This window comes from Spermophilus citellus (assembly GCF_964194105.1).
Source record: "Spermophilus citellus genome assembly, chromosome: 2".
Taxonomy (NCBI): Eukaryota; Metazoa; Chordata; class Mammalia; order Rodentia; family Sciuridae; genus Spermophilus; species Spermophilus citellus.
In genome coordinates, this window is record NC_138183.1 from 174,494,699 (window position 1) to 174,515,243 (window position 20,545).

At 36.4% G+C, this 20,545-nt stretch overlaps 1 protein-coding gene across 6 annotated transcripts in view; it reads left to right on the forward strand.

Annotated features, from left to right (window-relative positions):
- Positions 1-12,395, forward strand: part of MRE11 (MRE11 homolog, double strand break repair nuclease) — a 63,321-nt gene extending 50,926 nt beyond the window's left edge. For all 6 annotated transcript variants that reach the window (XM_081282671.1, XM_081282672.1, XM_081282669.1 and 3 more), the window contains 4 exons: positions 613-671; positions 1,858-1,922; positions 3,385-3,460; positions 7,225-12,395. In XM_081282671.1, the coding sequence (XP_081138797.1) occupies positions 613-671; positions 1,858-1,922; positions 3,385-3,460; positions 7,225-7,281 (257 nt within the window). In that variant the 3' untranslated portion in view covers positions 7,282-12,395. The remainder of the gene's footprint in view (positions 1-612; positions 672-1,857; positions 1,923-3,384; positions 3,461-7,224) is intronic.
- Positions 12,396-20,545: the final 8,150 nt, after the last annotated feature.

The following is a 20,545-nucleotide window of genomic DNA, read 5'->3' on the forward strand; positions in this document are numbered from 1 at the left end:
AAGATAGAATAAGAAAATTCATAATGTAGCCACAGAAAATCTATCATTGACTGCAAAGAAGGAGGGTATTGGGAGGTTTACCTTCATTATCTTTGTAGCTCAGTGGTTGGGGGTCAGGTTTTATCTTTTGGGTATTATTTTTAAGTATTTTTAGTACGGGTGTATTTGTGAATACTGCTGTTACTATATTTGAATAAGCGCGAGGCTGACAGGTAGAGCTTGAGTTATCTGAACATGCAATTCCATATGCCTTCCGATTTTAAAAGGTACAGATGGTTTTATACTTGGTCATGATGGGTTTTTGCAGGAATTTAAAAACATTGAGCTAAGACCAGTAAAGCAGAGGAAAGGGACTAGGGGAAGGGAGGAGCAGAGGGAAAGAGGAGGCACTGGGGACTGAAATGGAGTAAAATAAATTCCATGCATATATGATTATGTAGAAATGAACCCCACTATTATGTACAACTGTAATGTACTAATAAAAACATTTTTAAAAAGCCAAGAAGAAATCCAAAGAAACAAAACAAAATAAAATCTTCAGTTAAAGAAATGTGTAATTTTTCTAAGTTATTTTAAGAATTACATAATGGTATTTTATCTTTTGCATTCTAGCTTTTAAAACTGTGAGACAGCAGCCCTCCCGAAATGTTGCTACTAAGAATTACTCAGAGGTAAGAAAAAGGTTTTATAGTTCTCTTTTAATAATTTATGTTTCCTGCATTATGAATTGTCAATTCTTTGACTTGCAAAGTAAATAAAAGAGGACCTATTAAAGCCAGAAGATGCTTATCACTTACATAGACTGAGGGAAACTCAGAATTCTTCTTATTTCTTTTCTTCCTTTAAAAATAGTGGTTCACATTACTAAATATCCATAAGGAGTGTATGTAAGGTAATATTTTCAAGGGTAACAACACTGAAACAAAAGGGCATGAGTGTGGAATACTAACATCCAAAGCAAATTTAGACTCAACACAGACTAAAGGTTGGAGCCTAAGGATCTCCGTGGTCTGCTCGGATTTCACATGGGCCTTCTACTCTTCCTTTGGCTTCCAAAGACTCTAGAATGGGCTTGACTCCCCTAGTACCTCACTTTCAAAACCTGTTATGTCTTAACTTCCAAGCCAGTGCTCTTCCTCCTGTATCAAGGTTTCTCTAGCAGCACTATTGACATTTTAGATCAGATAATTCTTTTTTTATGAAGCAGTGTCTTTTATGTTGAAGGATGTTTAGCAACATCCTTGGCCTTACATGTTGTTGTTTCAGGGGTTTTATCCTCATCTGTGCTTCATTTAGGTGAAGACAGCTTGTGTGTGTGTTGCATGTCAAGATAACAAAATGTCAAGGAATAGTTAGTATTTTGCATGATGGAATAAAAAATCAGAAATATCTTTGTTGGTTCTTACTCTAACAAATGGTATTTAGCAGGGACAAATGTAACAGACACCTGGTACTTCTCACATGGTTAGATACTTCATTTAAAATTGGAGATGGAACACTGAAGTTCTAGCTCCTCATCGGAATCCAGGAAGAACATCACAGGTCACCACTGCCCTCAAGCCTGTGCAAGTCACTCACCAGTTTGTATCCTGTAGGTACCCAGGCCCTGTGTGGGTGAGAAGTGAGCTAAGGCATTCGATAGAGAATACCATTTGTGAATAAAGAGGGACATTGGAGGGAGGTCAGGCTGACTTTAATTTTTAATAGTTACTGCTTTCATGTTTTCTGGCTCCCTTTTTGTGACTTTTTAATATACTTTTCAAAAAACCACTTTCAGATTCAATTATTTAATTCATATTTAGATGTTCCATTTGTAAAAAGAACCATTTGTTGCTTTGTTTCCTTCCCTACCCTTAGGAGATTGAGGTGGATGAATCAGATGAGGATGACATTTTTCCTACTACTTCAAAAACAGATCAAAGGTAGGTTGGGGACTTTCTGAAAAAAAAAATCCAAAATATTAAAAAGTATCCAAAATTCTAGTTTTACATTTTTCTGTGCTGTATAAGTTCAACAGAATTATTTTCAACTAGTAAAGTATGTACAGAAATAAGAAATAGACAAGGGCTAGATTGTAAAACTGTTGCAGTGTTGTTAAGTATTGTCACTGAAAATTTAAATAACCTGTAATTCACTTCCTTTTGTCTTTATTACTCAATGATTTTCTTCCCATTTACTAGAAAATAATTTTGTATTTTGTTAATTTTTGATTCCAGCTTTTCTTTACTACCATAGTTTATTTACTTAATTGCACATGGTGCTGTACTAAGTGCTAAAAAGAGGTGGTGTAGATTTACTCTGCCTTAGAGTATTTATATGCTTTTCCTGGCTTTTTTTTTTTTTTTTTTTTTTTTTGCCTGTTGCTGTTGAGCTTGACTTAATTCAGTAGTACCATTTTGTTTCACAATTAACATTTTGGGTGAACACTGCTTAGCTAAAACTCAATTAATCAGTGACCTTTTTAAATATTTTCTTTTTGAGCATTAAATTAGGTCTGATGGGGGACATAACTATTTTAATATGGTTATGCCTTCAGGCAACTTAAATTGTGGAAAGAGTTGAACCCATTTATGAATTCATTAAAGGAAGATTGAATCAGTACATAATTATGTGTGAAATTATGACTCAGGCCCTTATCGTGAGTGCTTATGGGAAGGGCTCAAATAAAGAGCCAGGAGTGTGGGCTCTGGTAGAAGAAAACCTCTGGAGAGTGGTGGGCCTTTTTTCTTTCTTTTAATATGTGGGGCCTTTTTAAAGATACCTTTATTCTGTTGTAGAACTGAGATTTGAGTAAAAAATATTTCAGTGTTACCATAATTTTCAGAAGTGGGGGATGATAATAGATATATTTTGATATGTGATAAGAGCTATAATTATAATTAAGCCTCTGATCAGTGCTTGGTATGTCAGGTTGTGCTGTGTGTATTTCAGCATATTAACACATTGAATCTTTAATAAAAAAAAAACTGTTATTCCCATTTTACAGATGAGGAAATTGAGGCACAAAGAAACTTGTCTAAAGACATGCTAGTGAATGGAAAAATTGAGATCCAAACTCTGACTTTAGAGTCCTTTTTCTTTCTTTCTTTTTTAAAACAACTTTATTTCATTTGTTTATTTTTCTAATGTGGTGCCAGGGATTGAACCTGGTGCCTCATGCATGCTAGGCAAGCGTTCTTCCACTGAGCCACAACCCCGGCCCAGGAGTCCTTTTTCTTAACATAGAGTTTTACTGCTGTAGTGCAATTGAAGGGAATTGTGTATTATTTTTATTCATGGGTGCTTTCAGGATTGAGAAACTTAACTAGAAATGCATTTCTGATACATTCTCTATGTCATTGTCTTTGGTTTATTATCCCTCCTCCCCTTTATTTTTTGCCTCAGGTGGTCGAGCACATCAGCAAGCAAGCACATGTCCCAGAGCCAAATAACTAAAGGGGTTGATTTTGAATCAGATAAGGTAATAAAGTCTTTTATTGTTAAATTTTAATTAATTTTTAACTTTGTGATAGGTAAATAGAGACTGCTAGCTAGTTGCTAAAAGTTATTTAATAGTTTCATTGATAGCTTTTCTTTGAACTATAATGTTGAAAGTCAATAGGGAATATCTGTTGAGTGCCCGTCTGTGTAATTTCTCATATGAAAGTCCTGCAGATTTTTAAAAGATGATGTTCACTCCAGTTAACATTTCTTCAAATATAAATGATAAAAGCTAAGAATAGTTTTTTTAGCTTTTACCATTTATATTTGAAGAAATGTTGGTGATGATAATGTAAGAGCTTTTAATGTTACTTTAATAGAATAATTACCCACTGTGTGCTCCACATGTTTCATATATAAGATGGTGTCTGGTGGTGATTTTCACGTCAGAGTGTTCAGACATTGAGTGAAGTGCTTTCTGATAAGATGTATAGAGGAAACTCAAGGTGATTGTCTGAATCAGACAAATGTTAAATCTCCTCTGACTTGAATGAGCAGGAATAGAAAAGGTATGATCAAGACTTGCCTCTTGCCTTCATTCATTATTGTTTTCATCAAGTTGAATTAAAGCTACATGACTGAAGGATACTGTACTTTCCCTTTCCTCCATGGCTGCCATTTGAAGGACGTTTACAAGTTTTTGTTGAATTCCTTGAAGGTATTTCTCTTAGACCTATCATCCCTTTCATTTATTTCTTTTTATTAAAAAAATTCAATTTTAGTAAAAGCACTTTAACATAAAACTTAACCATCTTAACACGTACAGGTTAGTGGTACTAAATATATTCACATTGTTGTAAAACAGATCTCTAGAACTTTTTTAACTTTTTAAAAATTTGTTCTTTTTAGTTATATATGACAGTGTGTATTTTTTTTTAGAGAGAGAGAGAGAGAGAGAATTTTTTAATATTTATTTTTCAGTTTTCCGTGGACACAACATCTTTATTTTATTTTTATGTGGTGCTGAGGATCGAACCCAGGGCCTTGCACATGCCAGGCGAGTGCTCTACCACTGAGCCACAACCCTAGCCCAACAGAATGTATTTTGACATATCATACATACATGGCTATAACTTCCTATGTTTGTGGTGGTACATGATGTGGCGTTATAATGGTTGTGCATTCATATATGAACATAGGAAAGTCTTGTCCCATTCATTCTATCGTCATTCCCATTCCCACCCCCTTTCATTCCTCCCAGTCCATAGTTCAATCAGGGAACCTCTGTCTCCCCACCCCAGATTGGAAACACACACACACACACACACACACACACTCTGTTGTGAGTCAGCATCCACATATCAGAGAAACATTCAGTCTTTAATCTTTTGGGTTGGCTTATTTTACTTTGCATGATAGTCTTGAGTTCCATCCATTTACCAGCAAATGCCATCATTTCATTTCTCTTTATGGCCGAGTAATATTCCATTCTGGATATGTACCACATTTTCTTTATCCATTTGTTTTCTTTATGCATTTCTTTATATTCTGTTGAAGGGCATCTAGCTTGGTTTTCCGTATCTTAGCTATTGTGAATTGAGCTGCTACAAACATTGTTGTGGCTGTGTTACTAGAGTATGTTGATTTTAAGTCATTTCAGTATTGCCGAGGAGGAGTGGGATAGCTGGGTCAAATGGTAGTTCCATTCCAAGTTTTCTGAGGAATCTCCATACTACTTTCCAGTGTGGTTGCACCAATTTTCTGTCCCACTGGCAATGTATAAGTATGCCTTTTTCCTTACATCTTCATCAACATTTACTGTTGCTTGTATTATTGATAATTATCATTCTGACTGAAGTGAGATGAAATCTTAGTGTAGTTTTAATTTGCAATTCTCTCATTGCTAGTGAGGTTGGACATTTTTTTAAATATATTTGTTGGCCATTTGTATTTCTTCTTCTGTGAAGTGTCTGTTTAGTTTTTTTGCCCATTTATTGATTGGGTTATTTGGTTTTTGGTGTGAAGTTTTTGAGCTCTTTATATATTCTGGAGATTAATACTTTGAGTTGTTGATGGCAAAGACTTTCTCCCATTCTATAGACTCTCGCTTAATGTTCTTGATTGTTCCCTTTGCTATGAAGAAGATGTTTAGTTTTTGATACAATCCCATTTATTGATTCTTGATTTTACTTCTTGAGCTTTAGGACTCTTGTTAAGGAATTCGGCTCCTAAGCTGACATGATGGAGATTTGGGCCTACTTTTTCTTCTAGTAGGTCCAGAGTCTCTTGTCAAATGCCTGGCTCCTTGATCCACTTTGAGTTTTATGCAGGATAATAGGTTAGAACTTTTTAATCTTGCAAAACTGAGACTCTATAACCTTTAAACATGGTCCCATTTCCCTCTTTCCCCAGTTCTTGTACCCACTGTTAAACTGTCTCTTTCTATGAATTTGTCTGCTCTAGGTAACTCATATAAATGGAAAACATACAGTATGTGTTGTTTTGTGACTGGCTTATTAATTTTCCAAAATGTCCTCAGGATTCATACATGGTATGGCGTGTGACTTACTTTTCATTTTGAGCTTCCACTGCTCCTTCCAAGTTCCCTGTATCTCAGCTGTAGTTTTAAAACAACTTGAGCTGGGCCGAAAAATGACAGCAAGAGCTCATCAGCAAGAGCTCGTTCTATCTATTGAATGTTACCATATTTATTCTAGGAGAGAAGCAAGCAGAGCATCTGTATATACATGTGGTTATATATTAAAGTTAAAATTTTGTGTACTAGTTTATGTTTAACTGCAAAGATAGAAAACTCTCTATTGGACTTCATTTTGGATTCATATTTAATAAGTTCTGCTTTTGATAGTAGCAGAAAATGAATCAGTAAATGAAAGTGAATTTATATTTCTCAAGGTATCCATTTCTTACCAGAGATGGATAATTTAGCTAACACTTCAATTTGTTAATACCATCAATAAAACTAACATAAGCTAATGATTTCCTTTATTAATTTGTTAATAGAAACATAAATCAGAAATTTACAAATTTATTTTACCTCTGAATATTGAATTATAAAATATAATCAATTTATATTATTCCTCATTAAATTATATAACTTGAACTTACCTGAGGTTTGTTAGTTTTCATTTTCTTTAGTTAAATTCTTAGTTAATATCTCATATTCCTGTTGTTTTCTAACATGCATGTAATTTACAGCTCATCAGAATGGAAACTCTTGAAATATTCCATCTACTTCTTTTTCAAAAAAAAACCCAAAAGGTTGCGTTGATAAGTTGTTTCTTCAGTAGTCTGAGAGTAGCTATCTACTTCTAGCCCTAAATGGGAAATGGGAACTAAGAATTACAGCTCTTTCTAAGTTAGACCTTCTGCATGTGAATTCATTATTTTTTGGTGAATTTTCAGAATAGCAGACAACTGTAATAGAATGTAAATGGGAGGGAAATGGAAAAAAAAAAAAAAACTATTGACAGACCAAATAGAAATGACTTAATTCAGTTTTACCTGGTTTACCCATACCTCATTTGCTTTTATTTAGTCTAATCACTGAGAGAAATGGGTGTTCAATATATATGTGTATATACACTCGGATATTGCAGGATCAAATTTTATTTTTAATGCTCATTAAGAACTTGAATTGAATTATATGTTTCACACTTATAAAGGAAATGCAAAAAATGGAATCTAGCCTGTGTGAAGCGAAAGTGGCTCTCACTGACACCATTGCTTCTGTCTTGCTTCACGGCAACATGGAACAATACTGACTTAACATCTGTGTCATTTCAGGATGAAGATGATGATCCTTTCATGAACATTGGTTCCTTAAGAAGAAACAGAAGATAATATATTCAATGGAACTTAGAAATTTTCAAATTACAGAAAGAATCAAAACATTTCAAGCAAAGACTTCATAGTTAAAGATTTTAAAACTGTTTCTGTGAACTGAAAATTTTGAAAAAGACTTACTTAACAGATAAACTAATATGTAAGAATTTATATTTTTAAGTATCATTTCCTGAACATGACTCTATTACTGAAGGTGTTTCTCAGCTGATGGCTTTAAAAATAACATTGGTTCTCATTTTTTAGTCTGATTGTTAAATTATTTGGGAATGCTTTGTAAAATTTAAAATGTATTTTACTGACATGTTAGTGTATATCTTACTGAATAAGGGCTTTGCTTAAAGGTTGTTCTTGAATAAGTAGTAAAATAAATCCACCAATTTACATTTCTGCTTCATGATCAAAGACTTTCAGTATCTTAATGTTAAATTTAGCCAGAATTGAAGGAAAGAGCTATAAAATTTAACCTCTTGTTTTAAAAAATAATTTTCTAGAGGCTTTGTATTTCCCAGAAGTGAACATTCTATGTGAAACTGTGCCTCACGTCACTATTTGTCATTAAGTATGGGTTTTCTTTTTTTTCCCCTAGTGCTTCATGTAGTAGTAGCCCCAAAGATTTGGAATGATTAGAAGTACTGAAAAGTTTGAATAATTCTATATAGATTTTTTTATTAAAAAAAAAAAGTCTGTTAGAATTACTGAGTTTTTGTTCCATTTGTAGCAAAAATTTAAAACGTTATGTTCCTATTGAGTGGTAGCAATTGTCTCTATTATTCTCTATCATTAAGGCTATTCTCTTTCTTACATCTATTTGTAGGAAGAAAAATGTTAAATAAATTTTATATTTTACAAATATTAACTTTTTTCAATAAAAGAGATACTTACAGTTCTAGCTACTCGGGAGGCTGAGGTAGAAGGAGAGACAGTTCAAGGTCAGCCTAGGCAACGTAGTAAGATCCCATCTCAAAAAGACAAAAATAAAACTTTTCTTTTAATTTTAACTTTGGTTCCTATAAAATATTTCTGAATGGGCAATTCCAGAAATCTTGAAGAAGGTTTTATTGAAATAATCCCATTCTCCTTTTTAACACTCTTTAAAAAATAGATACCTGAGAATATTCCTCCCCCCCCCCCCCATACTGGGAATTGAACCCAGGGATCTTTTACCACTGAACTACACTCCTATCTTTTTAAAATTTTATTTTGAAATAAGGCTTCACTAAGTGGCCCAGGCTGGCCTTAAACTTGGGGATCTTCCTGCCTCAGTGTCCTCTGAGTTTCTGGGATAACAGGCGGGCACCACTATGTCTGGCTGAGAGAGTTCATTCTTTGAGGCAGTTCTGTTTAAAGACTCCTTAAGGAAATGGTGGATCTTTGTGGCACAACAACCTGACATTTCTTCATACATAGAAGCAAATAGTTGATTAAACAATATTCATTACCATCAGAATAATTATATCTGGAACTTGTCAAATTATAAGAAGCATTTAGATAATGGATATCTCTATATTATAGCATCTTAGAAATGGCCTAAGTCAAAAATTACATTATAACATTCTAATGAGTTTCTTTAAAAACTAAGTTTTGTGCCTAACTTGAACATTATTTTAGCAAGTAGCATTAACCCAGCAGAAGGCATTGTTCTGTGAAACACTCTAAGGCAGATCTGCCCACATCTTTATTACACTTTAAATCCACAATATGACCTGTATTTGAATGGAGTAGAGATTCAGTCTGGGGTGAAATGGTGGTGGGGAAGCTGAAATGGTATGCCCTCCAACCCATATATACATGGCACACTGGCTTGGACCAGGCAGCGTCAGCTGATGGCTGGTCTCATGCCAGTTTAAATGTTCCTGGGTAAGGGGGAAAGTGAAGACATGGCCACTGAAGTATACTAACAGCTTCCTGGGCAAAAGGAGTAAGTCTTTCTCTCTTGAACACTGCTGTAGGTTATGAACAGAGATACTTAATATGATGCAGTTAGCCGCTAAGAAAAGTGATTCTGTGGCAGTTACAGAAAATGAACATCTCTTCAACTAATTCAAGTCATTTTGTGAATAGTTAGTGTGTGGCAAGCTCTAGAAATATGGTAAATAAAATATGTAAAGAAAACCTGTCTCACTGAATATTGTTAACGTAGTTAAATGTGCCACATATCCTTGATTCTCTGTATTGAGGCAACAAAATCTACTGTTGGTTTCTCTGTGGTAGTTTTCAGAACTGTTTGTATAGGGATCTTTCAAATGATTCCAGACCACTTGGAATTGCCCTTGGAGGCTGTGAGAGTAGTGATGAAAACATGGTGAGGAAAATGTTGCAGGGAGTCCTTCCATGCTTACCAAAGAAGAAATCTTCCTGACTTCTTGTCTCCTATGTAAAATCTAGCAAGGGTACAAACACAGTGTTTTCCTAGGCAGTCCTAGAAAATAGAACTGCTTAGGAAATTCAGGCATTTAGGCAAGTGATGAGGCAACCTTTAATTCAGGTACAGATGAAACTTGTTTTTATTTTTATAAACTTAAAATTCCTAATCACAATAAATACAGAAAAGTCATACAGTTTAACAAATAATGATATAGTTAGCACTTGTGGAACCTCTATGTAGGTAACAAATAGTATCGCTAATGCCCTGGAAGTCCACTGAATGTTCTCTCTTCTGAGTATGCAGTCCTGACTAATCCATAGTGCTTGTTTTTCCCACAAGGTGGTGCTTTCAGAACTAGATATCAGTCAGGATGTTTCCTCTGCAAAGCTCAAGAAATCTAGTTTCCAAATAAATTTAGAACCTATGCAGGAATATTAAACCTATGCAACAGTACCATAATTAGCCTTCTAATCTTAAATGTTTCATATATTTTATCTGGTTTGGGCTGTAACTATAAAAATTGCCAGTTTGATAAATTTTGCATATAAATATTCAAGAAGAAAGAAATGTTTTATGTTTTCATAAAGACAAAAATCCTTTCTTGAAAAATTGAGTAGAAGAGTTTATCAATGTAAAGTTTTTCTTTGGAAGTGTATAATATTTAAAAGTAACTTCCCCAAAGTGATCTGATATCCTTTTTTATATCTGGTAAGCATTTAATTAACAATATTTTATGGTTTTTAACAGCTAACTTCCATTAAAATTATTATAAAAGTTTTACATAATAAAGATGTGAGTTTTTTATCCATAGAGATTCTTTATTCTTGAATGAGAAATGTGCACATTTCATCATTTGCTTATCTTACTTCCAAGAATTTTGAATTTAATGTTCTTTAGGTCTGAAAATACTCGAATTTTAATTGATCTCTGTAAAGCCAATTCATAGTTTGCTATTGCGATGCACATTTGTATGTTTTTGTGACAGATCATAAGATCTGATTTTAGCTATTTTAAGGTGGTGAAAGCAATGCATACTTATTCTTCAAAATTCAGATACTGAAGTACATAGCAAAATGTGTATATTTCCTTGTAATCCTCTTGTCACATGTGCCTTGTGAACAATTAGGTACATTTCTTCAATTACTTTTGGCATGACTACTCTCATTGTTGAATTAGAACCCCTTTGTATAGCCAAGTAATTTGGTGCTTCTCTCAAGGTATATGCTCACTTTGGTATCCTGATTTTTTTCATATCTGATTTGTTAACCTTTTAGTTAAACCATTGTTGCCTACTTTGTTTTTGTGCCTGCATGAGGTAATCACTTTCTCCACTAAGGTCATGAAGATTCTTGTGTTATTTTCCAGAAGTCCATCTGTTCTTTTTTTACATTTACAATGCAGCTAGGAATTGGTTTTTATGTATGGTATGAGAGGGGGTTGTATTTCATTCATTTGAATGTGAAGGTACATTTCCATGTGAAAATGCACTTGCTCCAGCCCATTTGTTGAAATAACTACCATTCCCCTGCTCTGTAGAGCCCTTAGTCCTTGAGTTCCCATCTGCATGAATCGGTTTCTGAACTCCATTCTGTTCTATTGGCTTATTTGGAATTAATTGTTGTAACTTTATAATAAGCCTTTTTGTCTATGGAACAGTTTCTCCTACTTCTTCAAGGATATTTTGGAAAAACTTGGCTCTTTACATTTCCATAAATTTTATAATTATGTATACTGCCATGACATAATGTAATATAAAAAAAATCCATCTAGTTTCAGTTGGGTTATAGTTCTTAAATATTTTCAATTGCAGTTGATTTAATTAAAGCCTTGACCTTATTCCGGCTTACCGAGACATTTTGTTTGATACATAAACTGATTTTGGTTCCTGGAGGTAAAACTTGCTATGAAAACTTAGAAACATTCTGTCCTTGCTGGACTTTCTGTTTCCTACCTAAATGGTTATGAACCCACTTCCCTGAATTACCATTCTTTACCCATTTGTGACATGGCCCAGTCAAGAGAGGGAAATAACGTTTCTTATACTCCCATCTCATTCACCTCCACTTTTTTCAACCTGTGTGAAGCATGTGCTATCTTTCTGTCTCCTCTTGAGACCCTGCCTACCTTTACAGAACAACCAACCTAGGCTTGCTTCCAGTTCTGATCCTCACTGTTCCCATCCGCAAGTTTTCCTCCATCTACACACCTGGAAACAAAGAAACCAGAGCTTTTTTTTTTTTTTTCTTCATTTCCTGCTCTTCAACAGCCATCTCATGTTCTCCATGGATTCCTTCTCCCATTAAATGCAGCAGGTGCTATAAAGGAAGGAGGAAACTATTGTGTTACCTGTTCTATGCCAGGCCTAGCTATGTATGCATATTATTTAATTCTCATAACATCACTATAAAGTAGGTGTTTTGGTTTGGATATGAGGTGTCCCCCAAAAGCTCCTATAAATGCAGGAATATAAGTAAGGAATAGTCAGAGGTGAGATGATTAGATTATGAGAGTTGTGATCTAATCTGTCCATCCTGGTTTGAATGGACTAACTGGGTAGTAACTATAGGCAGGGGGAGTGTGGCTGGAGTTGGGTCCCTTGGGCCATTTCCTGTTATCTTCCCTGACCCCTCCGGCTCTCTGCTTCCTATCTCCACCATGAGTGGTTTTCCTTCTCTGGGACCTTACCCCATGAGGTGCTGCCTCACCTTGGGCACAGAGAAATGTAACCAGCCACCTATGGACTGAGATCTCTGAAACTGTAAACAATAAACTTTTTCTTTTCTAAGTTGTTTTTGCTGAGTGAGTATTGTGGTCAGAGTGACACAAAATTTACTAAAACAGTAGGCATTATTTTTTTTTTTTAAAGTAGGGAAGGGTAAAGGCTTAAGCAAAAAATCATACAGCTAATAAATGTTAAAACTGAGATTTAAATGTAAGAAATAATTTTGGGGGGTGTGTGGAGGACAGGTACCGGGGATTGAACTCAGGTGCACTCAGCCACTGAGTCACATCCCAGCCCTTTTTTGTATTTATTATATTTAGGGACAGGGTCTTACTGAGTTGCTTAGACCTTGCTATTGCTGAGGCTGGCTTTGAACTCACAATCCTCCTGCTTCAGCCTCCCGAGTGCTGGGATTACAGGTGTGCACCACCTCTCCCAACCTCAGAAATGACATTTAAATAAAAATTTTAAACTTAATGAATTTAAACATTTTTAATGTAAATGGTAGAACTGAGTTTTAAATCTAATTCTGTCCAAAAACAAATTCCATTCTTTCCACCTGTCTCCCATCAACTAAGGCACTTCCTGACTTACAACTAAAAACATTAGCCTCAAATCCTGAAGCATGTTTGAACAGGACTATACAAAAAAGACAGAAAAAGCCCAAGAAAGAACATGAGTCATGTCTAAAATTGGCGACTGGCCTAGGCAGGGTAAACAACAACAGGAGGGCTCTTCTTTAGAGAAAGACATTTCACATGGTACAGGGAGTCATTAAACATTGAGTAGCAACCTTGGGTGACCTGATGACCAAGTTATTGTGAATGTTGAAAATGCAAATAGCTTCCAATAGGTTTAGATAAAACCTGTAATATGTGATAGACTGAGAATTGGTTTACACTGGGATTCCTGGGATTAATTGGATTTAATGTATCCATCAGCTAAAAATCTAATAGTGATTTCACACAAGAAGTTATTCTATTTATTGTTTTTGCTACCCAAATCATATTTATTAGTTTTTTTTCCAAAACAACAACAAAAGCGTGCTATTGTAGAAAACCTGAAAAGTCCTAAACAGCATAAAGAATACATACATATATTTGTAATAGCTTCTTTGTTTCGATAGGATAGACTTAGATGTGAAGCATTGAACATACAATGTGGTCATATTTAAAGACTTGGTAAAAACTGTCAAGTTGTCTGGTTGAATAACCAAAGGAATGAACTTAAAAATGACAGACTGGAAATGCAAATAGTTAATTAGCCTAGGACTTTGTTAGTGATTAAACTTTAAACAACATATCACTTTTACCTATCACAGCAGAACTTTATTCTTCGATAGTGAGTGCTAGCTCCAGCTCTATATCAAGCAAATGCCAAAAAACCACGATAGACATAACCCCACAAAGCTTTGAGTCTAAAAGAGATACTTCATTTATTGAGCTCTTTTTTTCTGAGCCGGGACTGAGCTAAGCACTTTGTTACCATCATTACATCTGATCACCATGAAGGTAGGTATTTTTATCCACTGAATGGGAAGCAGATGTTCAGAGACTGACTTGCATGAATCAGAGCTATACAGTGGGAGCACTGAAGTCCAGGTCTGACTGACCAATGATCTTACTCCTAGCTTCTGGGTGAGGAAGATTTTTAAAGCCTAAATTCAACGGAAGGAACCTTTTACAATGCATTTCAGAAAATCAAATAAATGACTAGGTGTTGGTTAGTGTGCAGTGAAAAGAAGTGCTCTCATGTTGCTGGTAGGAGTGTAAATGTATATATCCTTTCTACAATGCAATCTGGCAAAATTATCATAAGCCTTAAAACATTTTCATCCTCTTTACCTGAAATTCTATTTTTTTGGACTCTATTCTAGCCAATAATTTGGACCAGCAGAAAGGAAATGGATCGAAGCTGGATGATGGATGCACATTTCTCTAAATAAAAAGTCTAAAAATATTTATGTAAAAAGATGATTCCATCCAACATTATTTATGATAGTGAAAAAAATACTATGGTATGGTAGTCAATGAAACAAAATGTTATGCAGGCATTTAAAATGATGTTTTGAGAAAAACTTAGTAACAAGAAATATGTTTTTATAGTAATATAAGCAGGACACGAAACTGATAAAATTTCATTTCAATTATGTAAAAAGTTAAAGGAAGCAAACTAAAATGTTTTTACGTTTTTTGCATTTTTCAGTTTTCTTTACAAATACAATTTACACTCAGAAAAAAATTGTTTTATAAACTTAGGAAAAAATCAAGTGGTTTGCAGAGAGTAGTCAATCTTGACCTATAACAGGCTCTTTATTGTTGTCACTGTCAGGAATGGGTTTTTTGTCTGATTAGCCAATTGAGCCAATCTTACCAGGGTGCAATATTTAGTTATTCCTAAGAGGGTCTTTGGCAATGGGAAATCAAATCATTTGCTTTATAATTTGTATACTACCTCCACTGCAGAACACAGCCATTTTTTGGATTTATGAGAAGCATTTGATGTCAAGGAGTGATGGTGAAATTAACAGCTCAGCTTTATTTCTGAGTGCTTTGGGATTTTTCCTTTTAACAGAATCTATTTAAACTTTCACATATTCATGCTTTAAATATTTAGTAAGAGCCTGCTCTGTGCCAGGTTTTATGCTAGGCTTGGTTTAAAAGAGGAAAAGAGCAGGGGCCTGCCCTTAAGGAAACTGTCCAGTGGGAGGGCAGAGTGTGGATAGTTATTACACTGTGTAACAAAGGACTGAGGTGGGAGGATGAACCAGGATGAACCCAGGCTGAGGATCCAGAGCTTTCTAGAAGTCACTACTTGTTAAGAATTTTTATTTAGCAGTTAAACTTATAAATATAGTATAAATGGTACAATCCTTTTCCTGACACAATTTACATTAGGTTTTATTACTCTACTCTTAATTTAAGGCTTTTGTAATATCCTTATGTGATTTTTTTTGAATACTCTGGTGGTGCAAGATCTGACCGTCCGTTTCCCATACCACATGCTAACTTCACTGTGGACAGTTTTTCCTCTCAGAGACATCATCATCATACTTTAAATACCAAACCTCTCTTGGTTCCACTGCCTGCAAGCAGGATTTTCAGCTGTAATTGCTAGAATTTGTCTTTATCATAGCATGAACTTTAGGAAATAGAAGTCAGGAAAAAGTTAATATGAAAAAAGACTGCTTTTCTCTGGAGCTCAAAATTAATGGCCTCAAGTGGTAATTTAAAAAAAAAAATCTTATTAAAGCATTTTTCAAAAGGGTATGTCAGTGACGGCTACTACTTACATCTGGTGAAAATAAGTTGTAGATATGGTGATGCTTTCTAGAAATATCTTTAACAAAATTTTTACTGAGTATTGTAAAAAAAAATCCACCTTAATCATCATTTCCCCTTATATAAGATGCAATATTTCTCAAATGGCTTAAATATCATGGGTAATTCTCTTCTTTCACATTCTAAGGATCTGATTTGAAACAAAGCACACATAAAAAAAGAAGTAGAAAAAATAGGTCATCAGCAATTAAGAGCATAGAATTAAAACTGGTGCTAAGAAATATGACTCAACCTATGGAATTACACAAAATCCCTTAAGGAAACATTGATTCCTTGGTTCTACCCAGTAGAGGAAATGTATCTTTTCTTTGCTCCCTCCAAGATCTAATTAAGACATGTTCATTTTAAATAATTAACCAGCAACAGAACCAGAAAATAGTTATTATCACAGAAGGTAGGTTTTACATTGCATGTAGAAGATGATTAACTATGCCCCCAAATCCTACTAGAAAAAAAGTATTCAGAGAAATTTGCTTCCTGAATTGTTTGATGATTCCAAGTTCAGTATCTACTACAATATTACCCATTACTAATATTACTCCTGTCTGGGTAATGTGCCAGGCTACAGAAAGTAATGTTAGAAATAAGATCATTCGCAGCCTTGGAGGAGTTCACAGTTGAGTGGGAAAAAAGAGTGCATATCAACGAGACTACAACAGAGGAAGTCCAACATTAGAGAATGGATGGCATGTTATGGGAGCACTCTTAAAAGAGGAGATTTGGGCCAGGCACCGTGGTGCACGCCTATAATCCCAGAGGCTTGGGAGGCTGAGACAGGAGGATCATGAATTCAAAGCCAGCCTCAGCAATGGCAAGGTGCTAAGCAACTCAATGAGACCCTGTCTCTAAATAAAATACAAAACAGGGCTGGGTATGTGACTCTGTGATTGAATACCCCTGAGTTCAATCCCTGGTACCTGCCCCCCTCCCCCACCTGTGCCAACACATACACACACACACACAAAAGAGTAGATTTGGGACCTGACCTTGCTTGTCCTGGGACTTTGGCAGTCAAGTGAGGCATCAGTGAGTTTTCAGAGGAGTGGCAATATTTGAACTGGATCTTGAAGAAGAGAGGAGTTTTTCTGGCCTTAGGATGGCAGAGACAATGCTTGCAGGTAGAGAAATAACATTCTCAAACACATACCATCGTGAAATTGGCAAAGTGTGAGGTGACCCCAGGATTCTAACCATGGTAGACAGTGAACAGAAAAGGGAACAAGTATAAGAAATTGGGGGGAGAATGGGCTACGAGTTCACTTTGGAGCTTGCTGAATTTGAAGTGTGCGGGGGTATGCTAGGTAAAAATATTCAGCCAACAGTGAATATGTGATACAGGTCTGAAACTCTTGACAAAGGTGGTGAGTAGAGACACAGGTCTTGGTGATGAGTGATAGAAAGTTAAACTTGTGGATATGGTTGGGAACATGCACAAGGACATTTGGTTCAAAATGAGCAAATCATGGAGAATGCCATTCTGGAAACTTCTCGGGATACAACTAATACTATGACATGGGTTAAACAGATTGGTACTAGGTGGCCCAAGACCCAAATCACCATTTATGAAAAATTTCTATGTAAAAGTGCAGGGTAAGTTAAAGCAACTTGCAATTTAATTTGGGTCACAAACTGTAATTTGGAGCATTGGTATTCTTCTTTCCCTTATTCTAAATATATCTTCTTACTCCATGGCTCCAGTGTATCAGACTTGGAAAGCAATTGCTGGCTTAGCCCACCCACACCTTTTGTGTTGTTACTGCATTTGTGTAAATCTTCAGCAATACTTGATATTTCAGGCCTACTTGGTTCTTTTGTAATTCAAGTATGTCAATATCCAACGTGTGCAATTTAAACAAGCTTCAAGTGACAGTCATGTCACCATGCTATTTGCAATTCTTTCCCTTCTGCTGCTGTGATTGGTGCCAGAGGGAATTGTGAGTGTGGAGAGTTTCTAACTCAAGTAGGAGCTTTTTAGAAAACAATGTTGGTGTCAAAGCAACATTGTTTGCAGCATCCAGAATCTTGATGTGGCGAAGCTCTCAGAAATGCCTCTTTCTAAGGCCTCTGTGTGAAATTATTGCTCTGTAATTCTCTGTCTCACTTTTGTTAAAATACTTATGAAGTGTTTTTCTTCCTTTGTTCCTATCTTCCTTTTCTTCAAGGCCATTTGAGAGAGTTAAACAGTAAACTCTCTTTGGTATGTTTAATACATGGAACTATTATTGGAGATGTAGAAATCTAATTAGTATGTGGCACACACTGACTATACACAGTGTCCTCATTTTTACTCAGAATGTACAAAAGGAATTGGTTCACCCCATAAAAGCAGCTTGTGTCCTCCTATAACTCCTTAGAGCAACAGTAATTTACAGGACAGATAAAGCCCCTGAGGAAAGAATGTCTAATAACTTAACCTTAGTGTGGGGTAACATGAAGGATGTTCTTGCTTATTAGCGAATGGGTTGTTTCAGAAGTTCAGGGTAAGCTGGGACAATGGTGCTGAGTAGAAATTCAGTTGAGGTCGGGAGGCCAAACCTGAATGAATGGAGAACTGAATGTCTGGGGAAGAAGACAAGGAAGTGATTACAGACTCCGTGCTGTGCCTGCCGTTGGATATTCTGAGTGCCCCGCCCCTTTAGAGCACATCAGTTCTATTTTCTTTTGTGCCTAATTCCGCTGCCTACTTAGCGGCCGATTCTGGAGCATTAATACACCCCTTGGGAGAAAACTTTGATGAGTGACGGGAGTTGGTGTATAGGCATCCCAGTTCCCTTACCCTTTGGCTTGGGTAGCTGACATCTATGCTTAATATTGACTTTACAGGTGGCTAAACTCTAGTCACTCACAGTGGTAGCTGGCTTGACAATGCACTCTTGACTGGCCACCTTTCCTTCCTTATCTCACTTCCCCACTCCCCTGCTGGTGTTTACCTTCACCTCCCAAATAAACTCTTGAATACCTCATCTTGTCTTTCAGAGGGACAATTCCAGGCACCTGGCACAAATGCCCTCATACCTAAAAGGTAGACAGGCTAAGCAAGGAATCAAAGCAAAGGCACTAGTTATGTGGCTCGGATTAAGAATATGCCTACTATGGATTAGAGGAGGATGATTGGAAGGGAGGGTTTGGCAGAGCACTTAGTCTACCTTTGATCTTTTTCTATGCTTGTTGCTCACTGGCCCTCTTCTACTCATGCACACTTTTTTTTTTTTTTTTTGACATGGGGCACAATTCTATTCATTAGGATTCTGTTTCTAAACAACCGCCACACACAAGTCTTACCACCCTGAAATATTTCCAAGTTATATTGATGGGGCATTAAGTCTATTCAAGCTCTTAGATTGCATGTTTATAGGAAGTCTCCTGAATTTTTTTAAAAAAAATCTATATACCTGTTATTTCATCAGCCTGACACCCTGTCCTTTCTCCTGGGATCAGTTCATAGTCCTCTATTCCAACACATAATACTGTGTGACCTGCCAGGCCCATCAGCAGAATTGAGGAACACTCCAAAATAGTGGCTTGGAGGCAGAATATAAGGCAAGAAACTGGAGGTAAAGGGGATTTCTAGGAACTTACTGATAAAACAGTGAAGAAAGCCTAAAATTTCTGGAAGAGATTGAAGCCAAAGAAAGACCTTTCATGCTTTTTGTGTTTGACTTTAACCAAACTTAAAACTGGGCATTCATCCTGATTTTTCCCTCGGATCTCTGTCACATTTGCTCCTCCCCCCACCCAGTTTGACTTAGGTCTCACCTCTACCACTAGGTTACTTGAACAGCCTTCAAACCTGTTTCAAGCCACAGCCTCTCTATTCTCCACTCATATGCTGGAGTGTCCTTTCTAAAAGGCAAACCTGATCCTATCAGTCTCTACCTATAGTCTTTTCATGCATCCCCAGAAATCTTTCAAATTCTTAGCATGACTAATGACCCTCATGCTCTAGTCCCTGCCTACCTCTCCAGCTCACTCTCTCCTCACCTCCCTGCATAATACACCACTGACTTCCATGTCTGCAAATGCACTGCGACTCCTTCACTAAGGACTCCTTTTCCATGACCTGTCTCCCGCTGTTCTTTCAGGATTCAGTTGAAGTGTCACTTGATAAGACTTCCCTGACTCCAACCAGGATAAGTGCACCTTGTATTTTACTAGGGTGATACTTATTGACTTATTTTCTGATTGTTTATCAACAGGAGAGTCTGGGCTGTGTCCTTGGTGTTCGAGGGAGTACTGAAGCTGAAGTCTAATGTTCCTGGAAAAGTTCCAAAGTGGCAGGTAACTGGAGCTTTCCCGCTGGTTCCGTGAGAAAAGAGGACGTTGGTGGGAAGGTCCTGTGCTCCAGGCTTTGGTTGGGAGAAAGGAGCAGGCTTTCCCCAGGGCCAAGAGGATAGCTCAGAAGTTATCTGGGTTTGAGTACTTTGTTCAGGCCTCAACTCAAGGGCACTGCTCAGCAGGGGTAGATGACACACTAGAAAGTCTACACCAGGTTTACCATTAGAATGGGGAGTTGAGGGCATAGTTATAAGTAGTCAACTATCTTGCATGATAGTTGGTGTGAGTGTGGTGAGACATCTGTACAGGGTTCTCTGAAAACCTCACATAAAGGAAAAGAAAGCTGTTAACCATGGTCAAAAAGGTGAAATAAATTGCCTAATATCTCAGCGAGGAGGTGACAAAGCTGGGATTAGACCCTGATTCCAGAGCCCCTGGTCTTAAGAACAAGGTCAGAAAGGTCAGTAGCAGGGGATGGGTGGCTGCACAATGGAAGTGCAAACAGGTGAGCAAGATGGAGAAGTAGGTGGGGAACTAAAAAGCAACATGGATCATCAT